Here is a 25335-nt window from a genome sequence, read left to right on the forward strand (position 1 = left end):
AATGAAAAAAAAACCCAAGAATCCAAAAATCCAACCTAACACCTACAGTGATGCCATAGAATTAAAAGCATACAGGAAATATTAGGGTATGCGGTAACTAATAACCAAATCTAGCCGTAAAACCTGGCCTTTTCCACAGCTGGTCTAAAATAGGATTAAATGACGAAGTCCCTTCAAAAAGGCCAGTGATCAACTGGTTTCATCTTAGGCAAGAACAAATTCAGTGTAGTGAAGTGGGTAATGCTTTCAGCAGGGTTTCCTTTTCCTTCAATGTGCTGAGAGGCCTTTCTATCCCGTATCCCATTCTACCCTGGGACAAACGAGCTACTTCCCATAGCAAAGCCTAATTTCGTGTGTGATAGGGAGAGTGCAGGGCTTGGAGGTAGCTGGACTTTGCATATCCCCTTGCCAGCAATATAGGCCCACAAAGAGCAGGTCAAGGTTCGCACTGCGCTCCCTGACTCACGGTCCCAGAGACAGCGCAGACGGAGCCAAAGGAATTACTCATGTGTGGAACAGCATTTATTGTAGATATTTACAGCATTTGGCCTTGGAGTCCAGAGCACCAGCTGATCCTTTTTTTGCTAGCTGTTAGGGTTGAAATGACATATGCACACACAGCAAAGTTTTGGACAAGGCAACCTCCCCAACAAAATGCTGATGTCTGCAATTAAACTTATCTCTGTGTGGAAATGTTCCCCAGGCACCGCTTCCTAGGCCAAGTTCTTGTTGGAGGCTTTTTGGAGGTGTCAGAAGGTTTGCATTCCCCTGCTCTTGGATAATCAAGCACTGCTTGCAAGCTTGTTTGGATGTTGAAGGAAGCCCAAGCGGGGAGTTTACGCACGTATGGTTTGTAGCATTTTAGGAACATGAGTCTGGGAGGTACTTCCCTTACCAGTGTATCCCGTCCTCTGCTGTGGCAGGAGATAGACATGTGTAATTCAGCTCAGAAATACATCAAGTTCAATTTTACAGCCATTGTGCCCTTTGTCTCCATCCCTCCCGCTGGAAGGCAGATCTACCCATGTGCACCTACAGCAGGCCTTATCATGAAGCTGCTGCCGTGAGAGGCCACCCAGGCTGCGGATGCAGCAGTCGCCAACATCAGTAATCTGGTTCCTTTTCATTATCATTGATAATTAGATGTCTGGCTTGTGGACAACCCCCGTTTAGATTGCTCACAGCTAGAGCTTTTAGTACTTCTCGTACCACACCCGTACAATCAAACGATCCAATGGGAGTTAATGTGCAACGTATTTCCGTAGCTCTTCGCAGAGCCGCAGCAGTTAAGAAGGATGTCACCGTGCTAAGAGAGTGGCGGGTGTGTGCCGGGACACTGCTGTGGATGGAAGCTAAGAAGAGACTTCCAGCCACATGGATCAAAGCCCTCGGATGCAAACAAGAGGCTCAAATGACATGAAGTCAATGGGCCTCTGTTCAAGCGCAGCTGTCCGCCGATACGTGAAAAATACCGTGGGACTGCGGCCGCGGAGATTAACATAAAGCAACAAATGCTGGCAGTTTTAGCAGCGGATGTCCTCACCTTAATTGACTTCTGCTTTTCTGCCCTCCCTGAAGCAAACAGCACGAGTTAATGCTGTCACTTCTCACAGTTTCTGAGCTTCCAGTGTCTTATGTCATAGCTTGAGTGTTTATAGTTTTTCAGCTTGTTTCCGAACTATGTTTGAGTTTAAATACTTTTGAAAAGGTAAAAAGAGAACATTTTTCTTGGAGAGCTTTGAAATCCACATTAATAAAGCTGGCAGGGCCCTCTCAGTTAAATTTGGTTTCACTTTTTTGTCTTATTAGCACTTTCTTTACACAACCCATTTTAGCTCATGTATTTACCATATAAAGCAATGACAGCTCAGTTGGCATCACTAGAATTATTTAAATGTACGGTTTTATAAAGTGGAATTTTTTTACCTCTGTGTTTGCTAAAATACCTGATGATGCTTTGGTTTTAAAAGGTGTGTTACGTGTGACAGCTGTGCATATTTGCGCTGGAGCTCGGATTTTTATACTACACCCAGTTCATAAATGTTACTGAGCAACAACCTGTGAGATTTTTAAATAATCAAGAAAGAAAATGTTGGTGAGAGAAGTAGCACAGAATAAACCTGGTTTTCTTCTTTCCAGCTGGCTTGATGTCGGCCAGCAGCTCTGCCAAGCCCGAAACAGCCGGCATCGGCCACAAGCAGCTGTAGGACATGCTTGCGCCTCTTCACCCACTTGCATTTCACCAGGGGCACGCAGACGACCCTCTGCCCAGGCTCCAGCACGCCACTGGGGCAGGCAGAGGTGACTGCAACCCCAAGAATGAATTTGGGGTTGCCTCAGCTATACTCCCCACGGATCCTAGGGAAGCGGAGGCCAAACGGGGCATCAGGCCCAGGCCGGTTTCACAACCAGAGAGGGCATTGCCAGCAGGCAAGAGTATGTGACGCCTGCCTTCCCGTTATGTCCGGCTTACGATCAGAAGTGATGGCTGAGTTTGTGCAGGCAATAAAATTAATTGTTTTGCTGAGAAAAAATTATTACATGTGAAACTATTATGCGTTTTTCTGTCCACAGTATTTTAATCACATATTTAAATAAATTTTGGATTAAAACTCATAAACCTCAAAAAAAACAGCTGTAACTCAACAATAAGAGAATGAGTCAAAATACTGAGATTAATTGGTAGATGTAATAATATCAGGAAGAGCCTTCCCCATGCCCACTTTATCCCTTCCCTCTCTAAGGCCCACATATTCCTAGAAGACTTGAGACGTTTCAAAACCTGTGATTTTTTTCCTTAATCAGCTTTAATCATATACCCACACCTCGCCTTTTGCCTTAAGTATGGCTTTTGACTTTGAAGCACGCATTTGGGAATCTGAACCATGCAGTCGAACGTGCTGTGACTTCCCCGTGACGCTCACGGAAATAAGACTGAATGAAAAGGTTTCATGAACATCCCATGCTCCCCGATTTTAGTTCTTTATCACCCAAAACAAGAACATATCTTGTGCCATGCTGTGCAAAAATTGTTGGTGGCAGGGGTCCGAAGCACCTTGTGTTCACACGCTTAGCTTTATACCCACTGGAAATCACAGAGCCAGTCCACACCATGACAGCAAAGGCTTTGCATTATGGTTTGCATATTAAAGCCAAGAGGAGAAATTTAGAGATGCTAAATGGAAGTTTAAAAAGGAAGTTTTGTTTGACTGACTTTTTGTTGTTTGGTCATAAGCAGGACTGATGTTTTTCCAGCAGACCTACCAGTAACAAGGGAGAAAACACAAACCCGGGTTTGTTAGTGTCTGTTTATTTCTTGCCGTGCTCTCTTGTAGTCTCTACGATATAAACTGACACAGAGGATGGATGGCAGGGTGTTTTGTTTTAAGAACTTCATTTCTGGTATAAGCCATTGCACGTGCTTCCTCTTGATATCATTTGTAAACAGAAAATTTTAGCCAACGTTTTATTAAGCTTTCAACCCTGTGAACACTCGAGGGGTTAGCAAGATGCTAGAAGTTAAGCCTAACTATAAATATTTCCAGGACTGGGGCCTATGTGTCTGCTCCAGTTCCCTTTGTTAACATTATGGGATTGAGCTACGTGTTACATCGCTGCAGCGAGGGTTGCTCACGCGGGAAAAGTCTATTAGTAGACTTCGTACGGAGTTGTGCAAGCGCGGGTACACACCAGAGGAGCCGCTCACATGAGCTGCTCCGGATCGGCGGGGGAGACAGCGAGCGCGACTCTGCAGTGAGCTCTGACAGCGACTTAAAGCTTTCCAAAAACCAGAGGGAGCCGCAAAGGGAGGCCCACGCTGCCCTCCTGCTCAGGCTCTTCCCGCTGACAGCTCCCCATCTGAGCCGGCCCCTCAATGGCGGAAAGCAGCAGGCGAACAGGCACAGAGGGGAGAAGAGGGCAGCAAGAGGCCTCCTCACCCTGCCCGCACTCCTCGCAGGGGGGCAGAGGAAGCGTCAGGCAGGGACAGCCAAAAACGGGATCCGTCAATCCAAGCCATATCCAACCCAATCCAATCCAAAAACAGTTCAATCTATTTTGTCAAGTGTGTAATTCCAGTTCCACCTGACTCCAATGGCGGCGCCTGGGGGTAGTCTGGGTAAGGAAGGGCAAAACGCTGCCCGGCAGCGAGGGGTGTGGGGAGAAGTGTGAGGAACAGCTCTGCGAGCCCCGAGGGGAGAGTGGGAGGAGGGAGGAGGTGCTCCAAGTGCCCAAGCAGGGATCCCCTGCAGCCCCTGGGAAGGACCCACACTGGAGCAGGTCTGCTCTGAAGGACTGCAGCCCATGGCAAGGTCCCACACTGGACCTTGGTCTGAGGAGAACGGAGCAGAAAAGAGGAACTGCCGTGGACTTACCACAGTCCTCCATTCCCCATCCTCCTGCACCGCTTGCGAGCGAGGCAGAGGAGCTGGGAATTAAAGAGTGGCTTCGAGCCTAGGAAAGGAAAGTAGGGGAAGGAGGGGTTAAATCTTGTCTTTGTTTCTCACCATCCTACTCTATTTTAACTGGCAATAAATTATATTAAATTTTCCCAAGTCAAGTCTGGTTTGCTCATGAGAGTAACTGGTATGCGATCTCCCCGCCTTTATCTCGATCCACAAGATTTTCTATCCTATTTTCTTCTTCCTGTCCTGCTGATGAGGAGGAATGAGGGAGCGACTGGGTGGGCAGCCGGCAGCCAGCCAAGGTCAACCCACCACAATACCCTATAGTCCTTTGCCTAAGATTAGTGTTACAACCTTTTATTTTACTCATCTCATTGACAAAATTTAGATATTAAGCATCTCACTGTGTCAGGCAAAATCTGCGATGAAGTCTTGCCTCCAGTTCAGCTTGACCTTGTGATTAAAACTATGAGCCAGCGTTGACATATAGATATATCAAGAAGTGAGGGAGACCTTTTAGGTGTCTGTTCTACCACAAGACACCAAAACAAGTCTTACTTCTACCTGAGAGCAAATAAGGATTTCTCATTTAGTTTTTCCCTAACATTAAAGAAGTGCAAATAAGCAATCTGAAGTTCCAGCCTAACACTAGAAAACAAGGGGGATTGAAAACAGAAAAAAATATGAGGTAGCCATCCCCTGTCCTGTGCAAAGTGTGGATAAAGCTGTCAGAAAGCAGGAACGGATTAGCAACATCATGAGCCCTGTCCTGAAATAGCTGAAACAAGTTACGGCAGAGGTAGAGGCTCTGCAAATGTCTATGAATTGCATTGATGTAACAAAGGTATTTTGTCTCATTGCTAATAAATTGCTGAATCTCTTCGTACCTCGGTTTTCTGCCTGTTAAAGATAACACTTGCTAGGGCCTTTTGAGGAGATACTCCTTAATGACTGCAAGTTGCTCATTTGAAAACCACGTAAGCACAATGAGGGAGTCAAAAATACAGTGCTTAGAAGGAGGTAGTTAACGAGGGCTCCTGAAAGCCAACAAGCTTTTAAAAATCTGAGTTGACCCAGCTACTGGATTCAGTAACTCATTTTTACATATTTATGGCTTTTGGTGACCTAAGCCCAGGTGATTTCCTCCTCATCTCTAAAGGAGTCTGTAGCATAGCCAGGTCTCCCAAAAGCTACAGAGGCATCTTATTCTATTTTGGTATACAACAAATAATACAGAAAAACACATAGAACTGTACTTAAAACCATGACTTTGCATTATAATCTCTTGCAGCATTTCCAAAACATTTGCTTAGGTTATGAGATAAATTGATGAATGCCTGGATTAAAGCATCTAAATAAAGATCCTGATGCAAATCCTCAAATTTGCTGTTAAGTGAATCTTCCATTTAAGGTTCTCTCTCTTGAGGTATGTGTTGCTGAGATTTTTACTCGCTTACATGGTATTTCCATCAGTTCTGAATAAAAGATATGCAGGCAAGAGCACTTCACGCTTGGCTGGCTAGCACTTTCTCCACTTGTGACACAGGTCCAGCTTGGCAGCAAGATACAAGCTAACAGACGATCTCCATTACAATTGCTTGCAGGCAGTGCTGAGCTCAGTGAAATGACTGAGACTAGCAACACTTTTGGCCTTAAAAAAGTTGCACTGGCATATCAAAACCCCTCTCTTTAGAAGGGGAAAGCTCAGAGCTGTTGACGCTTATTATTCAGCTGCTGGATGTAGAAAGGTGTAACTGTTGCTTGATTCTGTACCCTTTTTTCCTCAAGGATTCACTCTACTTTTTGAGTAATATAGACGTTTCCCCATTTACTTCTCAAATGGCTACTGTTGCGTGTTGCTTTGAAGCCTCAGACTTCAGAAGGAGAACACCAACAGTAAGCTGAGGAGACTATAAATGTTGTTTTCCATTTGTGATGCATGTCTCATGGAAGTCAGTGGCTGTTCAGCCAATATAGGCTCTTATTTAAAATCAAACAGGATTTAAGATGGAAAACACCAACTGAGACCTAGCATGTAGGAGTAGGTACTAAAATACATGTGAAAAAGGTTAAGACTGCTCATAACGTCCACCTCTGTGCCAACACTGACAGAAGGAGTATCATCTTCTGGTCCTACACAGTCTATAGATATTCTGGTCTTAGCGATCCAGATGTCAGACGACAGAGACAGGACGACATTGTTCTTTTATCAAAAGGCAAATGAAGCAATGTCAGTGCCTCGATAAATTCAAGGTCCATGTCCTCAGCATACTGAGGACCGCAGAGGTGGCTCACATATCTGAAACAATTGAAATTCTTCTACTTTTTCACTCTTCTAGAAGGTGGCGGAGGGCTTCTGGCCTGCTTGTATAGCAAAATCTACCCTTGGCTGTTCTGAGCAGGGCTTTAACTATGTGTCAGACACCAATGCGGCACAAGTTGAATATTGTTTAGTATCAGCAAAGGGGACAGTGATCTAAGATATCTGAATGTTAAAATGCAAGATATCTAACTTTTATAAAGGATATCAAATTTCCCTGGAACTGGTGTCTGGGGAATACCCTTTCATCATACAGAAAAACTTTTCACAAGGTGTAGAAAGGCAAGACCCATGTCTAAAGACAAAGAAAAGGGGAAAACTGCAATGTAACGTTTTGAACACTACCTTATTATTGCTATTAGTGTAGTATCTCTGTCATAGGTGATGGAGAACCTGATGATGAATACAAGTCTGTCCTTTAAATTCTATTTTTAGGTAACCTCAAGCAGTGTGTTGGACTATAATAGAAAGCAGACAATACACTGAACCCCCGATACATGAATTTATAACCACAGTTAGAAAGGATTTAACTTTCATCCCTAGATGTCATAATTATTCAAGATGAAAAAACCCATGCCAGGCAAAAAGAAAGTTTTTACACAAATGCTACAACAAAGGCCTTTTAACCAGCAGCAGCCATTGTCAGATACACATAGGAAAAATGAGGCTTTTCAGAAGGGGAGAAGGAGGAAAAGAGGAACCCTCTCAGAACAAGTAATGTGAGACGCAGAGAAGCCCCAATAACTGCAGCTCGAGACGGGCAGCCCCATCCCTGCCAACCAAAAGGAAACCCCATCTGATTCAGCTTTTAGCAAAGCATGGATTAGATGAGTCTAAACACGTACTTAAATTGTTTAGGGAGTGGAGACTGGTTAATCACTTTCTTTAATGTTTTTTGCCCTGTGTTAAATGCACTGACTGCCAAGTCTTGATTATCCAGAGTAACAGGGACGAAGGGCGAGGTAAGAGGGCATGAAACAAAAATATGGGTAAGGTGAAGCACATAAATGAGGCTATTAAAATGATACAGGGAGAATGTGAAGAAGAAAAGAAGAGTTAGTAAAATGGATCCTCACATGAGCATGTCCCCATGCACATTAAGTTCAGTACAATATGACATGCACGTGGCAGTTTAGGTCTGGAAGCAGTATTGCAATGAGCTAACAGACCCTGTATCGGTAGGGCAGAAACACCAGCTCAGAGGGTTTCCTGCCTTTGCCCGGCCTGCCAGGCTGAGCTGCCCGTTTCCACCACTCCTTGCGATGCATCCCACCCTCTGCGAAGCCAACACCACTGCTCGTGCAGCTGTGCTAGACCCAGGGTGAGGGAACTGCCCAGCAAGAAACTGAACTCCACCGAAAATGTGTGTCATTCATGTTCAAATTTCTTGATGCTTTTCGTAAGGAGTATCAGCATTATATAGGCTCTGGTCACAAAGAATGACCAGCATGTCCGGGTAGATCGGGAGAGCAATAAGCAGAGCAGTATCTAGCAAGACGGAAAGCTCTTCGGAATCAGCGTGGCCAATGCCCACATCTGCTAAGTGATGGTAATTGTCTCCTACGTCACACAGATGTCTCGAAGGCAAAAAATTATTAATAGGTACAGTGATGAGTTTTCATTACGAGGACTTTCATGGAAACTGTAATACTTCTTGCAGCACTTGTGAAATCCTCTGTCCAAAGTACACGGAGAAAGTGCGATATCTGTTGAAATCACAGTGTGATAAAAATATCAAAATGTCATGGAGCTCAGGGTATGCATGAATGTGCTCCTTGCCAGCTGCTGAGGGACTTTGCAGCCAACACTGCAGTTATATTTAACTTCTGAAACACTTTTGCAGACGCACTATAATGCACCATTTTGTTTTGGTGATTCCTTTTATTTGATCCCTTCTTTCCAGGGAGATTTTTTGTATATTTGGCACTAGCAGTTGTTTTGACCATGAAAATTTGGATTTAGGTCAGCTGTTCACAAGCAATTTAGACAGTGACAAAAATTCTTCAGTAGGAATACTTCTACAACCAGAAAGTGAGATATGCACGTCAGACCTCAACAGTCTTTCAGACCACTTGTCTGTGGATTTATGTGTGATACGGTCATGTCTGAACTCACATTCTTATGCAAACCTCCCTCTTTAGACTTACCGTGCTGCGATAACAGACTTCTGCTATGGTATGTGACTGATAATACCTGGAGGGACAGGTTAACATAAAACTCAATGCTAGGCCATCCCCTAGATGCTGTTCTCACCAGAAAACTAGCATTAAATACTGCAAAGCTTTGCCTCCGCTGCTCTTAGAACGTACCACTTGAAATGCATTAGCTCACAGGTTGTAACAAGCACATCAGTCAACAAACAGCCGGGAGGTGCTAACAGCCTTTGATGTCTCGGATCAGATAGGGATGCTACAGAAGGCAGCTACACACGTGGTTACGAACACGGCCAACTCCGGGCCAGGACCGAGGCTCACTGTTCGCCACGGAGCCAACCCAGCTCAGGCGCATCAGCCCATGTGGACTACCCACGAGGCACTGCTGTCCTCCTTTGGATGTAGGCAGCTTCTGAAGGAAAGGCGCTCCACATCAGGCCTAGCATGACCCACATCACCGTCACCCACTCTCCATCATATATCAGCAGTCCCGGCTAACAGGAGAGGTCCCAGGTGACTGGAGGATAGACAGTGTAACACCCATCTACAAGAAGGGCTGGAAGGAGGATCCCGGGAACTACAGGCTGTCAGCCTGACCTCAGTGCCAGGGAAGATTATGGAGCGATTCATCCTGAGTGCGCTCCCTGGACATGTGAAGGACAACCAGGGGATCAGGCCCAGCCAGCATGGGTTCATGAAAGGCAGGTCCTGCTTGACCAACCTGATCTCCTTCTATGACCAGGTGACCCATCTAGTGGCTGAAGGTGAGGCCGTGGATGTCATCTACCTGGGCTTTAGTAAGGCCTTTGGCACTGTTCCCCACAGCATCCTCCTGGAGAAACTGGCTGCCCACAGTTTGGATGGGTGTACCCTGCACTGGATAAAGAACTGGCTGAATGGCCGAGCGCAGAGAGTGCTGGTGAATGGAGTTAAATCCAGCTGGTGGCCGGTCACGAGTGATGTTCCCCAGGGCTCAGTTTTGGGTCTGGTCTTGTTTAACATCTTTATCAATGATCTGGATGAGGGATTGAGTGCTCCTCAGTAAGCTTGCAGAAGACACCAAGCTGGGTGGGAGTGTCGATCTGCTCGAGGGTAGTAAGGCTGTCCAGAGGGATCTGGACAGACCAGATCGATGGGCCAAAGCCAACTGTATGAGATGCAACAAGGCCAAGTGTCAGGTTCTGCACCTGGGTCACAACAACCCCATGCAACGCTACAGGCTTGGGGAGGAGTGGCTGGAAAGCTGCCCAGCAGAAAAGGACCTTGGGGTGTTGGTCGACAGCCAGCTGAACATGAGCCAGCAGTGTGCCCAGGTGGCCAAGAAGGCCAACGGCATCCTGGCTTGTATCAGGAATAGTGTGGCCAGCAGGAGTAGGGAGGTGATCGTTCTCCTGTACTCGGCACTGGTGAGGCCACACCTGGAGTACTGTGTTCAGTTTTGGGCCCCTCACTACAAGAAGGACATTGAGGGGCTGGAGCGTGTCCAGAGAAGGGCAATGAGGCTGATGAGGGGTCTGGAGAACAAGTCTTATGAAGAGGGGCTGAGGGAGCTGGGGTTGTTTGGAGAAGAGGAGGCTGAGGGGAAACCTTATTGCTCTCTACAACTACCTGAAAGGAGGTTGTAGTGAGGCAGCTGTTGGTCTCTTCTCCCAAGCAACTAGCGATAGGATGAGAGGCAATGGCCTCAAGTTGCATCAGGGGAGATTTAGATTGGATATTAGGAAAAATTTCTTTCCTGGAAGAGTGGTCAGGCATTGGAACACGCTGCCCAGGGAGATGATGGAGTCCCCATCCCTGGAGGTGTTCAAAAATTGTGTAGATGTGGCACTTCGGGGGTTTAGCAGGCATGGTGGTGTTGGGTGGATGGTTGGACTTAATGATTTTAGAGGTCTTTTCCAACCTATGATTCTATGATCTTCATCACCGGATCTGACCGACAACCAGTGTCAGGAGAAGACTATGACTTGTGGCTGTGACACAAGGAGGACACCGAGAGCCACAGCTGACTAGGGCAATTTTACAGCTGCCCAATAAAGAGTAAGGAAACATTAAGACCCGTGGCTGCGGTCCCTACATTCTGCAACTGGCTGTTGCCCTCCCTGTTTTTTCACTTCTCTACATTCCTCCCCAGTGATAAAAAGGTTGAGAAAACTTTATTGCAGGCAAAACCCAATAAGTTTTTCATGACGCTTATTTCAGGAGCAAACAGATAAATCAGATGTAAAAAACTGTATGAAGAAGCCACAAGAAAAATTCAGCTGAAAGATAGTTAGATAGCTGATAACACGGTCTATAGGAGACGCGTAAGGTGACCTGCATTACATATGGTCCTACCCGTGTCCAACAAAAAATTGTTAAAGAGAGAAATTATGCCATCAGTTATAATGCCTGTGACTGTATTAAAACCATAGGAGTAGTATTACGTTAGTCAGTGCAAAACATCTACAGAAAATAACTTTGTGATCTAAATAAGGACTGACACCAAATAAATTGATTCTTTTTTCTACAAATGGTGCTGACTTTAAAGTAAATCGAGTTTCCTGGCTGCCCTTACCTTTGATAAATTGAACTAACCTAAATCCTGAACCCCAAAGTCTAGTGCATTATATTTGCTGAGTAATAAAATGTTTGACTCTCGCAGCCAGAGGTAGACCAGGTTCCCACAGAATCCAATTTTTATAAAAGTTTGTTAATGGGAAGTAGAAAGAATTGGTAGTGCTTCATTTTAAGTGCACTTAAAATGCACTTAAAATGCAGGCCCATGTAGGCTATTTAGGAACAAAATTCAGGGGTTCCCAAAATTTCTGCATCTGTTTTTTTTCAGCAGCATTGATAATTGGCTCATGTAAAAGCAGACAGTATGGGGAAACACATAACCACGTTAAATCCCATGATTCTTCTAAAAAGAATAAAGTATACTTCTCATTGAAGTAGTGAAGGACATTGTTTTGCTTTTTCCCATTGCTTGTGATGATCAAAACACTTAGGCAGTATCAGAGGTTTTCTGTTATCCCTGTTCTCCTGCTTAACAAAAATCGACTGTTAATGACATCAAAATCAATAATAAATGGAAAAAATAATAAGCTAGCCATGCGTATCACAAAAGATGTCATAGAGGAACAATCTCCATAAATAATCTTGTTCGGAACAGCCATTTGCCCTGAGTGACAAGGGGTTCCCTTCCTCTGCACGCAGCCAAACCGCTCACACTGCTCAGCAATGAATAAGAGAGGGCTTAGAGTGGAAGTGCTGCTTGCGGGCCAACCTTTCAGTAGCCATGAGCAGCGATGGGAAAAGAGCTCTGCAAAATCAGATGAATTCCTGACCAAAGCAAAAAGGCTTAAGGTTACTGGAAGCGTTCTTCTGAGGATTTTTCCAGCTGCATCAGGTCTTTCATTCACCCCCTGTTCAGTGGGCCTAATGTGCCATCTGCTGTTTGAATTCTAAATTATAACAGTTCACACAGGGAGCTGTCATTCTGCAGCATTTAAACAGGCTGAAAAAGTGCGGTTTGGGCTTTATTTTGTTAAACTTTGGAAAGAGCAGTTTATGTAAACACCAGCAAAGAAATTAAAATTTCACCGTTGTTAATACTGCTCAGACGCTGCTAACACTTGGGTTAATCCACGGAAAACTAGTCTTGCACTGTGGACCAAAATACGATGATCTGCTAGCTCCACCTGCTGGCTTGCTTGGCCTGACAATTTCTTGGTCTTCCCTTGACAGTTTTTTTCCCCAGGAAGCACTAGAAAGTTATTGGAAGGACACGTTTTATGCCTTTTCTAGGTTTTCATCCCACTAAGTGCAATTCTGCGAAAGCTCAGCACGTTTAGCTTTCTAAATCTTGATTTACACAAAGCACGCTTGGCGTCGATACGGAGTGGATGGGATACGGACTGCAAACAACGTGTGCACGTGCCTTCCAGTCTGGCGTGACCCTGTGAGACTCACCGGCGTTATTCGCCGAAAGTGGTTTAAGCACTTGCCAGACCGCACGGGCAGCACACCTGCTGGGAAGCCAACCTTCTGCAGATGTTCCTTCCCAACACAACCTGTGTCTGCGCAGTGCGGAGTTGACGTTACTCACCGCAGCACTGCCAGCACCAAGGGGACAAGGCCATCGCCGTGCTCTTCATTAAAGTGCCTTCTTGGATGATACACAAAGGCCAGTAAAATTTTTGTCTTAATCGCGGAACTGTTGAGACCGGTACCGAAATGTAAGCCTTTCCACCAGAGCACGGTCTGGAACCTGGGAGATGATCCACCAGAAACATTCCCTACAGGCGAGTGCCACCTGGTGGAACGTCGGGAAGATTCTCCACGCCAAAAAAAGCTGTTTTAAGGTGGTCAGGACGTTTTCAAATCCGAAATTTTTTTTACATCAGAAAGGAACAGCAAAATATAACCACAAAGGTGGCCCCTGCAGCTGGGTGGATGCGTCCTTGGTGGGCACTGCAGCCGCCTCCCTCTGGTCCCTGCCGATTTATGCACGGCACCGATTAGGCTGACGGACTAGGAATATTTAATTTTTAATTAATATCTTTGCAAGCATAACTACTTCAAATCTAACATAAGTTCAAAACTAAATTACAAAAATGCCTTCCTTTCCATTCCACGTTTTATATACCATATGTCTAGACGTTTAAACTTGCAATTCCCTAAACATTCAACATGCAGACAACTGCTAGGTCTGTGCCATACGCAACAGAAAATCAACAGCGTGCGTGAACCGTACCTTTGCTGGCAGTTTTCTGTCCTAGGAAAAGCTGACGGAGTTGGGTACACGCTACCAGATCTCAGTCGTAACGGTGGAGACTGGCACACACCTCCGACCCTCGAGCCAAAAGCCGGGCCTGTGTGGTGACCGGGTGGATGTTCCCGCTCCTGACGTGTGGACGGGCGGCAGCCGCAGCTGCTCAAGGCCGAGACTCGGCTCAAAAAGCCCGACATTCCCTGCTGCACACGAAGGAACAGCCCTCATCCCAGGCCCAGTCCCGGTTCTGCTCATCACTGCATGGGACAACTGCACTTTTGTGGAGTGAGTAACTGGAAGATTGGGTTCACCTTCTCGTACGTTTTTTGCGCAATTTCAAAAGAAGTGTGTTTCTAAACTCGTGCCGCTTACAGAACACCATGGGAAATAAATGTATTATCGGAACTTGGCAGGCAATCGGGCTGCGCAGTTGACACAGAAGCGCGGCTCCAAGTTTGTCTGACATGGTCTGAACCAGGGAGAAAACCCTTCGGTTCAGATTTAGTGGCACAAACGGGACACTCCATCCCCAGAGAACAGCAGACACATAAAGCTTTGGAAATGTTCGCCCTGTCACGACGACGCTGTCTTTCGCGCTGTCTTTCACTGCTCCCGTTTTCAGCCAGCGTGAAACTGGGTGTCGACGGACGCCGAGGCGCCTTCGCTCCGTTTGGAAGCCCGGGAGCCGTCCCCGACAGGTAACGCTGCCCCGTTCCCACCCCCTCACCTGCCCTCCGAAAAGGCCTCGGCAAGGCGAGCCGGCAGCGCGGCCAGGGCACACACAGCACGTGGAGGGGATCAGCAGGGGACGGGCCGTGCATTTCCCGGCTGCACAGGTGCGCGGCTGACCGCAGGTGGTCAGGCCGTCAAAGGGCAAGAATTGCTTTAAAAAAAATTAAAAAAAAAAAAAAAAGAGAAAAGGAAAAAAGAGAAGGAAAAGCCACGAACGCGACCCGAAGTCTCCCTTCCCCCCCTCCCCCCCCCCCGGTGCTCCGGGCTGTTCGGCCGCCGCTCCCCATCCCCGGGCGCAGACCCCAGCCCGCGACCCCGCCGAGCCGCCCTCGGGCCCGGGGGGCCGGGACGCCCCCTCCGCCGGGCGGGCCCCGGGGCCGGGGAAGCGGCCCGCCCCCCGCCCGGCGCCCAAGGGCCGACCCCGGGCCCTGCCCGCCGCGCCGCGCCCCGTCCCGCCCCGTCGGGGGCGGCGGGGGGGGGGGGGGGGCGGGGGCCGCCCGCGGCCCCGTTACGCACGCAGTGAGCTCAGCGGCCGCGGCCGAGGGGCGGCGCGGCGGGGGGCGGCGGGCCCCGCCGGGGGTGGGGGCGGCCCGGGAGAGCCCCATAAAGGGCGGCGGCGGCCGCCCCGACCGCCGCATTCAGCCCGCACGGCGGAGGCGCCGGGACTGCGGCGTGAAGGGGGCCCGGCCCGGCGCGGAGGGCTGCGGGTGGCCTCCGCTCGGTGTCCTGCTCTGCGAGGACGGGAGGCTGCTCGGCGCTTGGGGCCGTGGAAGCGCAGGCGGGACCGTCCCGGGGCTGCCGGAGGGGCGAGCGGAGACTCGCCGGAGCTTCCTCCCCGACCGCGGAGAGCCGAGGAGGCGGCGGGAAGGAGAGGACGGCACCGAGAGAACGGGGACGGACGGACGGACGGACGGCGGGACGGACAGAGCGGGGCGGCCGCTCCCCTCGCAGACCCTCGCCCCCCGCCGCCGCGTCCTGGCCATGGGGAAGCCGATGCCGCCTCTGCAGTGACCGCCCGGCCCCCCGCGCCCCTCCGCCAGCGGGGAGGAACTGAGAGACCCCCCCCCCCCCCCCCCCCAAAAAAAAAAAAACTCGAAAGCAAAAACATCCACAACTCCGTCTGAATAAAGACCCCGAGCGGGCCCCCGCCGCGGCCGCAGCAGCAGAACGCCTTCCGCGCCCGGCGGCCGCGATGAGGGCCGGGCGGCGCCCGGTGCTGCCGGCGCTGGTGGTGCCGGTGCTGGCGGCGCTGCTGAGCCCGTGCGGCGCCGACCCCCGCGCCGAGCGGCGGGCGCTGGTCGTGCCGCGGCGCCTGGGAGCTGCCGCCGGCCGGGAGTGCTTCCGCCTGGAGGCCTTCGGGGAGCGGCTGACGCTGGAGCTGGAGCCCGACAGTAGCTTCCTGGCCCCGGCCTTCACCCTGCAGCACCTGGGCGGGCCGCCGCCGCCGCCGGAGGACGACCTCTCCCGCTGCTTCTACTCCGGCACCGTCAACCGGGACCCCGGCTCCGCCGCCGCCCTCAGCCTCTGCGCGGGGCTGCGCGGCGCCTTCTCCCTGCGGGGCCGGCAGTACCTCATCCAGCCGGCCCCCGGCACCGCGCACCGCCGCGGCCCGCACCTCCTCCGCCGCCGCGGGGCCCGCCAGGCCCCCCCCGCCGCCGCCCGATGCGCCGTGGCCGACGCCGGGGCGGGGGCGCCGGGGCCGGAGCCGGAGCCCGCCGGGCACGCAGGTACCGTCGGGGCGCCGCCCGCCCCGGGGACGGGGAGGGGACGGGGGGGGTTGTGCCGGTGCTTCCCTCATCCCCGCGCCGGGGGGCGGCGGCCGTCTGGGGGGGGGTGGGGTGTTGAGGCTGCCGAAGTCCGGGGGAGGGAGCCGGGCGTGGGGCCGCGGGGTGCATCCCTCGGGTGCAGACCGCGAGTGTCGGTGGGTCTGGGGGTCCTGGCGGTGGTCTGTCAGTTCCGCTCACCTGCGCTCCCCCCCCTCTTTACTCAATGCAGAGACGGGAAGCAGAAGGAAGAAGAGGTTCGTGTCCAGCCCCCGCTACGTGGAGACCATGCTGGTGGCCGACCAGTCCATGGCCGAGTTCCACGGCAGCGGGCTGAAGCACTACCTCCTGACGCTGCTCTCGGTGGCAGCCAAGCTGTACAAGCACCCCAGCATCCGCAACTCCGTCAGCCTGGTGGTGGTGAAGATCATGGTCATCTATGAGGAGCGGAAGGGGCCCGATATCTCTTCCAACGCGGCCCTGACTTTAAGAAACTTCTGCAGCTGGCAGAAGCAGCACAACCCGCCCAGCGACCGGCACGCAGAGCACTACGACACGGCGATCCTCTTCACGAGGCAGGTGAGGGACACGGAGGTCAAATCCATCCCCGCGCCCGTTGCTCTCTGCCCCCAGAGGCCCCCTCTGCCAGGAGACCTCCAGAAAAAAGCGTTCGCGGGCAGTCGTGTGTCACCGCAGCTGCGGCAGAGTAGGCTGAGGATGAGGTGAACTGTGTTCTGTTGGGTCGTTTGTTGTGCTGTTTTCGGGCCGTCCCAGGTGAAACTCACAGTACGTGCAGCGCATTTCTGCCTTGTGTGCTTCTAGCAGATTTAGTGTGGAAATTATGCATTTTATTTCTACGTGTAACTCTTGTGTATGTTCCAAGGACAGATTTTTGCCATCATACCCATTGAAGTGCTGAATATTTATGCTCTTTCCATAAGTAAAGGCAAACCGCCAGGGCTGGATGTTTCTTGCCAAGGTTAAGTCTCTGATCTGATTAATAATGAAACTGCCTTTTTTTACAGGACCTCTGCGGTGCCAAGACATGTGATACCCTTGGGATGGCTGATGTGGGAACGGTTTGTGATCTGAACCGCAGTTGCTCTATCATAGAGGACGATGGTTTGCAGGCTGCCTTCACAACGGCCCACGAGCTAGGTACTTGAAGCTTCGAGAGGCGATTTCACGTGATGAACTGGAGCCAGCTCGGTGCTGTAATGCGAAGGGCTGCCCAGCCCGCACCCTGGGCTCGCCCTGCAGGGCGCAGAGCACCCCGCGCTCCCCAGCGCAGGCGGGAGGAGGCAAAGCTCTGCCGCGTAGCAGGGTTGAACCGCGGAAAGCAAATCCGGTCTGCACGGCGTTGTCTGCACGAGCTGTGCGTGTGACTGATGGCAGGAAAAAAGCGTGCGAGAAGCCTGTGAGGGAGCGAAGATACAGTGCCATCTGCTTAAAATTTGGCAGTATGCAGGTTATTATTCAAAGACCGGGCCATGAGCAGCTCTAGTGGAGTATTTAAAATAGTGTTAGTAATGCGTAGGACAGACTTCCTAAAATCACAGACTTTGCTTTTTTATTTTTTTTCCTAAGGTCACGTGTTTAACATGCCTCATGACGATGCAAAGCAGTGTGCTGGTATTAATGGAATAAGCCGGGATTTCCACATGATGGCATCCATGCTTTCCAATCTGGATCGAAGCCAGCCCTGGTCTCCATGTAGTGCCTACATGATTACAACATTTTTGGATAACGGTCATGGTAAGATTATTAAGCTTTCCATTCGTGTGGCACTTACGCTCTTGTGCTTTACTGCTTGCTTGCTTTCTTTCTCTCTTTCTTTCTTTCTCTCTTTCTTTCTCTCTTTCTTTCTTTCTCTCTCTCTTTCTCTCTCTTTCTCCCTTTCTCCCTTTCTTTCTCTTAACAGAGTGCTTTCTGCTACAGCACAGGATTAACCCTTTACTTGCTGCCAACGATTTTAGAGGACCCTTAGTTTTACAAGAATGGTGGCACAAATTGACTCAAAGACTTACATTTTGAAGGAAACGCAGTTCCCTTTTGAAACTGAACTCACTGACAGCATTGTGTGGTTGTTTTTTTTTCTTTTTTCTTCCTTTCCAGGTGAGTGTTTGTTGGACAAGCCGCACAAACCCATCCAGCTTCCTTCTGACTTGCCTGGCACGTTGTACGACGCCAACAGACAGTGCCAGTTTACGTTTGGAGATGAGTCCAAGCACTGCCCCGATGCAGCCAGTACGTGTACGACGCTGTGGTGTACTGGCACTTCTGGAGGACTGCTCGTGTGCCAAACCAAACACTTCCCTTGGGCAGACGGCACCAGCTGCGGGGAAGGGAAGTGGTGCATGAACGGCAAGTGTGTGAATAAAACTGAGAAGAAGCATTATGATGTAAGTATTAAAAAAGAAATCGGAATATATCTTGGGTTGCAGAGTAGCACGGGCGGTGCTTCAGTGGGAGTAGTCAGGAAAAGGGCTTGAATAAATGAAGGCAGCTAGCTACTAAGGCAAACTTCTTGGAGCTTCTTTTTTACAAATGGCTTAGGTGAAAATGAGCATGATCGTTGTTTTTGTGGTTTGGTTTTGCTTTTACTGTATTAACTTTTTTGTTCTGCTTTTGCTTGTCATTCCAGACGCCGGTGCATGGGAGCTGGGGGTCCTGGGGGGCGTGGGGAGAGTGCTCCCGGACCTGCGGCGGCGGAGTGCAGTACTCCTTCAGGGAGTGTGACAACCCCATCCCGAGGAACGGGGGGAAATACTGTGAAGGGAAGCGAGTGCAATACAGATCATGCAACATCGAGGACTGTCCGGACAATGATGGTAATCTTTTCCTCATTTTTGAGGCAGAGGAAGGGTATATTGTGGAGGAGGAGCGTGCACAGAAGATGAGCTAATGTCCACCTGTCTTTCCTCTGCCTGCAGGCAAAACCTTTAGGGAGGAACAATGCGAAAAGCACAATGAGTTTTCCAAGTCTCCCTTTGGAAGTGGACCTGCAGTGGAGTGGACACCGAAGTTTGCCGGTGTCTCTCCAAAGGACAGATGCAAGCTGGTCTGCCGAGCGAAAGGAACAGGATACTTCTTTGTTTTACAGCCAAAGGTATTTCAGAACTATACCTCTTCCATCTGATGGGGAATAGGATTTTTATTTCCTCTAACTCTTTATGTGAAGTTAAGAGTCAAGCAGTGTAGAAATCTGAAATTATGTCTTTCTCATATTTAAGCTAGATTCTTCCTTCTCCTCCTCCTACGTGTACAGCTTGATCAGTGCAAGCATGCTTTAAAGATTCCAGCACAGTCCTTCCAGTTATTTCACACGTACCGCCTCTTCTGCCTACTCCACCCTAGTTTCCTTTCCTCTCCTTCCACCAATTTGATTACACTGAGATATGTTTGGAAACCTGTGGGGGTTCTTTGCCAAAACATTGGTGCTTTCTCATACTGATTACTAATACGCTGACAGCTTAAAATAAACAGAAGGAAAAATGTTAATCTTGCATAGCTACTTGAACTCCCTGTCGTAAGATGCTGAGAGCCAAGAACCACCAGGGCGATGACACACATAGTTTTTGTAGAGCAGTGCTCCTAGAAATAAAGGATACGTTGAACACCATTAAAAGCAATTTTGGTCCTATACTGCGAGGACATGACTAACTTCTAGTGACATTAGAAAACAATGTCCTTTGTATGAAATCAGTGAAACAGTTCTGTGAGGGTTTTTTTTTTTGGTGGGGGGGGGGAATGTTAATAAAAACTGAAATTGGTTGTTTTCTCCTGTCACCATGGCATCACTTTTGCAAGTGACATGAAGTAGCACCACATACCTCCAACTGTCTATGGGCTGCTCTGGTTTTTAGTTTCAAAAGCCCTAGAAATACGGGTGCTGTAGGTCATCCAACTGTCCATATTTTGCATTTTGATGTCTCTGTCTTATGCAATTTCGAAGCAATGTGCATCTCCTAATCGAGCACCCTACTGCTTTTTTCCTGCAAAGGTTGTGGATGGTACCCCATGTAGCCCCGATTCCACCTCCGTCTGCGTCCAGGGACAGTGCGTAAAGGCTGGCTGCGACCGTATGATAGGATCCAATAAGAAGTTTGACAAATGCGGGATCTGCGGTGGCAATGGATCCACTTGCAAGAAAGTGTCTGGCACGCTTGTTAGAGCAAAGTGAGTAGATGACTGCTGCTGTTCTTTTGTTCCGGTGCATGTTTCGTGGGTGTAAGCTTTGGGTGAGATGTTGCCCCAGTTTATCGTTGGAACGGAGATCTGATCTGTCAGAGCCATCTAACCGAAGACAGCTTGCGGTGAGATCCCCAGCGAAAGAAAGCACCTCCCAAGTGGGCACGCCTCTGCCGTAGCAATAGTGTGGGATGCGACTTTGCAAATCCCTCAATCCATTAATTCGATTAGGTCGGCAGCTCATCATGAGCTTAATGCTTCAGCTTCAAATGAATTTCAGTCTCGCGCCGGGCAGCTTGTTCCCTGTTGGAAGCTCAGTTTTTCTCTTTTCTCTTGGGCAGACCCGGCTACCACGACATCGTCACCATTCCAGCCGGGGCGACGAACATCGAGGTGAAGCAGCGGAACCACAGGGGCGCGAGACACGACGGCAGCTTCCTCGCCATCAAAGCGGCAGACGGCACCTACATCCTCAACGGCGATTACACCCTGTCCACGCTGGAGCAGGACATCACCTACAAGGGCAGCGTGCTGCGGTACAGCGGCTCCTCCGCCGCCCTGGAGAGGATCCGCAGTTTCAGCCCTCTGAAGGAGCCTCTGACCATCCAGGTCCTCACGGTGGGGGACCTGCCACAGCCCAAGATCAAGTACACCTATTTCGTGAAGAAGCCCGCGCAGCCTGGCTCGGAGAAGGCGCCCGGTAGAAAGAAAGAGTCCTTCAACGCCATCAGGGAGATCATCTCCTCCGAGTGGGTCATCGAGGAGTGGGGCGAGTGCTCCAAGTCGTGCGGCTCGGGCTGGCAGCGGCGGGCGGTGGAGTGCCGGGACCCCCGGGGGCGGCCGGCCGCTGACTGCGCCCGGGAGCTGAAGCCCAGCGACGTCCGTCCCTGCGCCGACGTGCCCTGCCTGCAGTGGCAGCTGGGGGACTGGTCGCCCTGCTCTAAGACCTGCGGGAAGGGTTTCAAGAAGAGATTGTTGAAATGTATTTCTTACGACGGCAGCGTGCTGCCGCAAGAAAGCTGTGAGCCTTCCAAGAAACCGAAACACCTGATAGACTTCTGCAACGTCACGGACTGCAGTTAGATAGTATAAGTCGGGAAAGCTAAATTTTTTTTATTATTTTATTTTTTGTTTCCTTCAGAACAATGCACTGAAAAAAAGAGGGCTAGAGGCAGCGCAGGTGTTTTCGCATACAAAATTTGTGGTGAGGATCCGTTGAGGTGGGACAGTGCAAATAGCTTTCGTTGGCGTTGCATCCTAAAAATACCCTGCCAACCAAAAGTTTGGTGGGATAGCAGACCCATGTCACTCACTCGTCTTCAGCAGATAAGGCCCGAGGGCATTATAATTGCCTTTTTTTAAGTCTGTTGCAAATTAATCAAAACGTGAGCAGTGTCCAAAACAGGTTTAAGCAAGCATGTTGGGGTTGGGTTATTTCTCCCTTCTTTTGGATTTATATTGTGGTACTGATCAGGTCCCTATGTGTAGGAAGGGGAGGGAAAGGGGAGCGGAAAAGATAGCTTAAAATAATTGGTCAGGGCTTACCTACCTCACGAAGGGCAAAAAACAGGATTGGAAAAAGAGCTTTAACTATGTCATTCATGGCTGCTATTGTTTCAGAGAATAGTTTTATATAAAAATAAAGCCATATTCTCTACCTGTAAAGAGTAAGAAGTATCAAGAACAGTCAGTCAACTCCATGAATAACTAGAACGTCGTTTTTTTAAAGTATCTTTATGTCATCCCGACATGCCTGTCCGTTTCTCTCATCCACTGCGATGCCATTGTGGTGACATACGTAATCCAGAGGCTAGAAAAAGTGGAAATCTTAATGGAGCAGGTAGCATCGCTGAGTGGTTGCTCTTTGTGCCTTCTGCATACCTTCCACCGGCTTTTCTGATTCGAGCTTGGTCCTGCCATCCTGTCAACCAGACTGGCGGCATTTGCGAGCATTTGAGTCATGCTTTCACATTCAAATCTTTTACCTTACCCTAGCCAATGGAAATTATTTGCATTTGGGTTAAAAAAAAAGATCCCGCTATGAATGGGAACCTCTCCTACGTGGCCTCTGATGGGTTTGTAGTGCTCAAATCAAATGACCGATAAGGCGAGAAGACAAAGCTGAAGGATAGCAGGTCCATCCACAGCAATACGCCAGCATTCTCATAACTGAGGTTTGTGCCAGTCCATAGACAATGAGAGAATATGGCTTTCCATATGTATATAGTAAAATATATTACTATAGATCTTATATACTTTATAAGTATTTTATATTTCTTTCCCTTCTGGGAAGGGTTATAATTTGTAATAAATGCATATAATGAGCGTATTTATTTTTATACTTCTTGTCTAATGTGACCTTCTAAGTTATCGCTTTTTTAAAAGGACATATAACAAGGATAGAGTATTTATACAGTATAATATGTTACTAGAGGTAATAAATGAACCCTATAAATTTTGGAAGTGGAGCGTCTTTATTTCACTGGAGTAAAACTAGTCCATCGAGCAGAAAGAGCTTGGAATCTAAGGCAGTGTTACGAAAAAAGCTAAACCACACTTTTCAAAATGACTGGTAGCTTTGGCTACTAATTGACTGTGTTAGTGAAGAGGTTTGGAAAACTCTACCCATAATGTCATATACCACGTTAAAAGGGGTAATTTTGTGTTTTATTGCTTAACCACTAACAGGGTGCTCAGCACTGTTGTTTCATCTTTAAAAAAAAATGGAGTGCAACTAGACTGATGCCACTGGTTTTAATAACTGCTTACAGAGGGAGTATTGCTGTCAGTGGTGTTTATAACCAAGAAAATATGTATGAAAGTAGCAGTTTTACCTGCTCCACTTAACTTTACCCTGCTGGGAAAGAAGCAGTCAAAATTCAAAACCATTAACCAGCAGTCGGAGGTTTCCCTCACGAATTGCTGGAGGGCCTCCTGGTCATGCTTTTCTAATTAGAAGTACTGTATGAATGAGCTGTGCGGATGCTGTTGGTAACACGTTTTACAATGCTAAAATACATACTAAGCATGAAGAAACTGATTTTTGCTCCCTCATTTCTGATCTCATGACCACTGCAGTTGAGGGAAAATCTTCTGTTGAACTTGGTAGGATTTTTGCCATGGAATTTGAGACATCAGTCATCTATGAATACTTTTGGCTTTGTGTCATGTAAAAATCTATTAAAACTTCCTTTGCCAATGTTTGGACTGTGTTTTGCAGAAATAGTTCCCACTTTATTCCACGGATAAAATCCTGGCCCCTCTAAAGCACATAGAAAAATTCTCATCACGTCACACTTCATTGAGCGTTACTTTGTCTTTGACGTGCAAAAATACTGGGGAACATTTTACTTCTAGTATTCGGGAGGGAGACAATCACTTTCTGTCTTTAGAAATAACTTAGAAGTGTTTATAAATACAGCAAATAATTATTTATTTGTATACTTGTATATGTGCACATGTATATTTTACTACAGCAGGTGAAAATTAGGAAAGCATACATTTTCAAGGGAAAAAAATAGGCATTTTATTTTCATTTTCTGCTGTTGTTCTTGCTCCTTGTAGAATTCATATCCTAACACGTAGCTGTTCGCTGGTTTTGCCCAAAACACTCTCCGTTTAAGAGCCCGAGGAGCTGCAGTCCTGAAACTGCAAGACTTTTCCATATCTACAGAACTGGCGAGGTCGCACGACTGCTGGGCGGTGATAATTGCCCAAATTTGCTCTCATCAACCTGGAAGATACATTCCAGGCAAGGCGAAGAAAGTCTTGTGGTGGAAACAGCTTCTCCCAGACCTGCCCGTAGCAATGAAAGCAAGCCCAAGGTGCTGGGCTACTCTCACGTCTTGCAGTAGCGCTTGTCGGGAGAGAAAAATGGTATTTCCCAGGCGCCGCCTTTCGTGCTGAAGGGAGTTTGGATCCAACCAAACGCAGCAAATTCCCTGTGTTTTAACAAAAGGCGCTAAGGTGTTCTGCATTTCCAAAATGCTCCGGGCGGTATTACCTGGGTTAGATCGATCAGCCCCATGGTTAAGTCGAGCTGAGCGAGGAGTCGGAGGGTGTGAGTGAAACCAAACACATTCGGTATTTTACAGTAAAAAACAACAGTGACAGCAACTTTTTTTTTTTTACACTCTTGCAAACAACTGCATAATAAAATGAGTGATGAACTAATAAAAAGTTATGATATAATGGCAGCCTGTTTTCTGTGGCGACACTCATTTCTGTAGAGCGTAAACATAGCAGCAGGGGGGCAACTCATTAACCGTATTTGTTGCGCAGCTGACCAAGACTGCGTTTCCGAGTCGTGGTTTACTGACTACATATTTTTCTTTGACTGGGTCATGAATTCTCAGCAGTTTCATCTGTTACACAGTAATATGGCTCATGAAATTATACCTTTTTTTTAACGGGGCCGGGTTATAGAGAATGTGCTCTAAATAATGTATTAATTAAGCAATGCAATCAAAGAACTGCTCCTGCCCTAAGCACCCTTTCATTACAAGAAAGTCTGCTGCTCTGGGTCACCCAGCAAGGGGAAACAAGCAAAACCAGTGGAGCCTAGTTTAGCTGTGTAGCAATCAAGATCACAGTTAAACACACCCCATGCACCCAGAGACTGGCAATTTATAGCTTTTATTACGACGGGCTGGATAGTGGAGTTCTTTTTGTGTGCACGCTCGTTACCATGAGCAGGGATCGCACGGCTCTGTTACCGACTCCTAAGGCACACCCTCGGGAGCTTCTGTTGGGCTGAGCACGGGAGCTGGCGCTTTCTGCCCGTCTGGGCGCTCGCTCCTTGTGCCAGGGCCGCCGATGCCATTGATGCCCTGGTGGGCTTCAGACTCTAGACGAGCATTGCTGGGTTTCAGACCCTAGATGAGGATTGCTGTTTTCAGCCAGGTTTTCTCAGCTGCCCAGCTTGGCAGGTTGGGTGGGAGGTTTCCAGCTGCAGAGAACCTCTCTCCAGTTTGGAGCCAAGTTTGTCCAGCTTCCTCCCAGGTTCAGAGAAGTCAGCATT

General features: G+C 48.6%; 1 protein-coding gene across 1 annotated transcript; it reads left to right on the forward strand.

Annotated features, from left to right (window-relative positions):
* The first annotated feature begins 15008 nt into the window (after positions 1–15008).
* On the forward strand, positions 15009–24411 carry ADAMTS1 (ADAM metallopeptidase with thrombospondin type 1 motif 1). The gene is made up of 9 exons (XM_075433342.1): positions 15009–16088; positions 16357–16703; positions 17150–17282; positions 17712–17879; positions 18240–18526; positions 18769–18955; positions 19058–19233; positions 20128–20303; positions 20657–24411. Exons 1-9 carry the CDS (start codon positions 15554–15556, stop codon positions 21396–21398), a joined length of 2751 nt encoding a protein of 916 aa, XP_075289457.1. The 5' UTR covers positions 15009–15553; the 3' UTR covers positions 21399–24411.
* The last annotated feature ends 924 nt before the right edge of the window (positions 24412–25335 follow it).

The sequence above is a fragment of the Opisthocomus hoazin genome, chromosome 1, assembly GCF_030867145.1.
Source record: "Opisthocomus hoazin isolate bOpiHoa1 chromosome 1, bOpiHoa1.hap1, whole genome shotgun sequence".
NCBI lineage: Eukaryota > Metazoa > Chordata > Aves > Opisthocomiformes > Opisthocomidae > Opisthocomus > Opisthocomus hoazin.

Coding starts and splice junctions, on each gene's coding strand:
- ADAMTS1 (XM_075433342.1), top strand. CDS start 15,554: ATGAGGGCCGGGCGGCGCCCGGTGCTGCCGGCGCTGGTGGTGCCGGTG. Junction 18,527..18,768: donor CTGAGAAGAAGCATTATGAT/GTAAGTATTAAA, acceptor TTGTCATTCCAG/ACGCCGGTGCATGGGAGCTG. Junction 19,234..20,127: donor TCTTTGTTTTACAGCCAAAG/GTATTTCAGAAC, acceptor TTTCCTGCAAAG/GTTGTGGATGGTACCCCATG.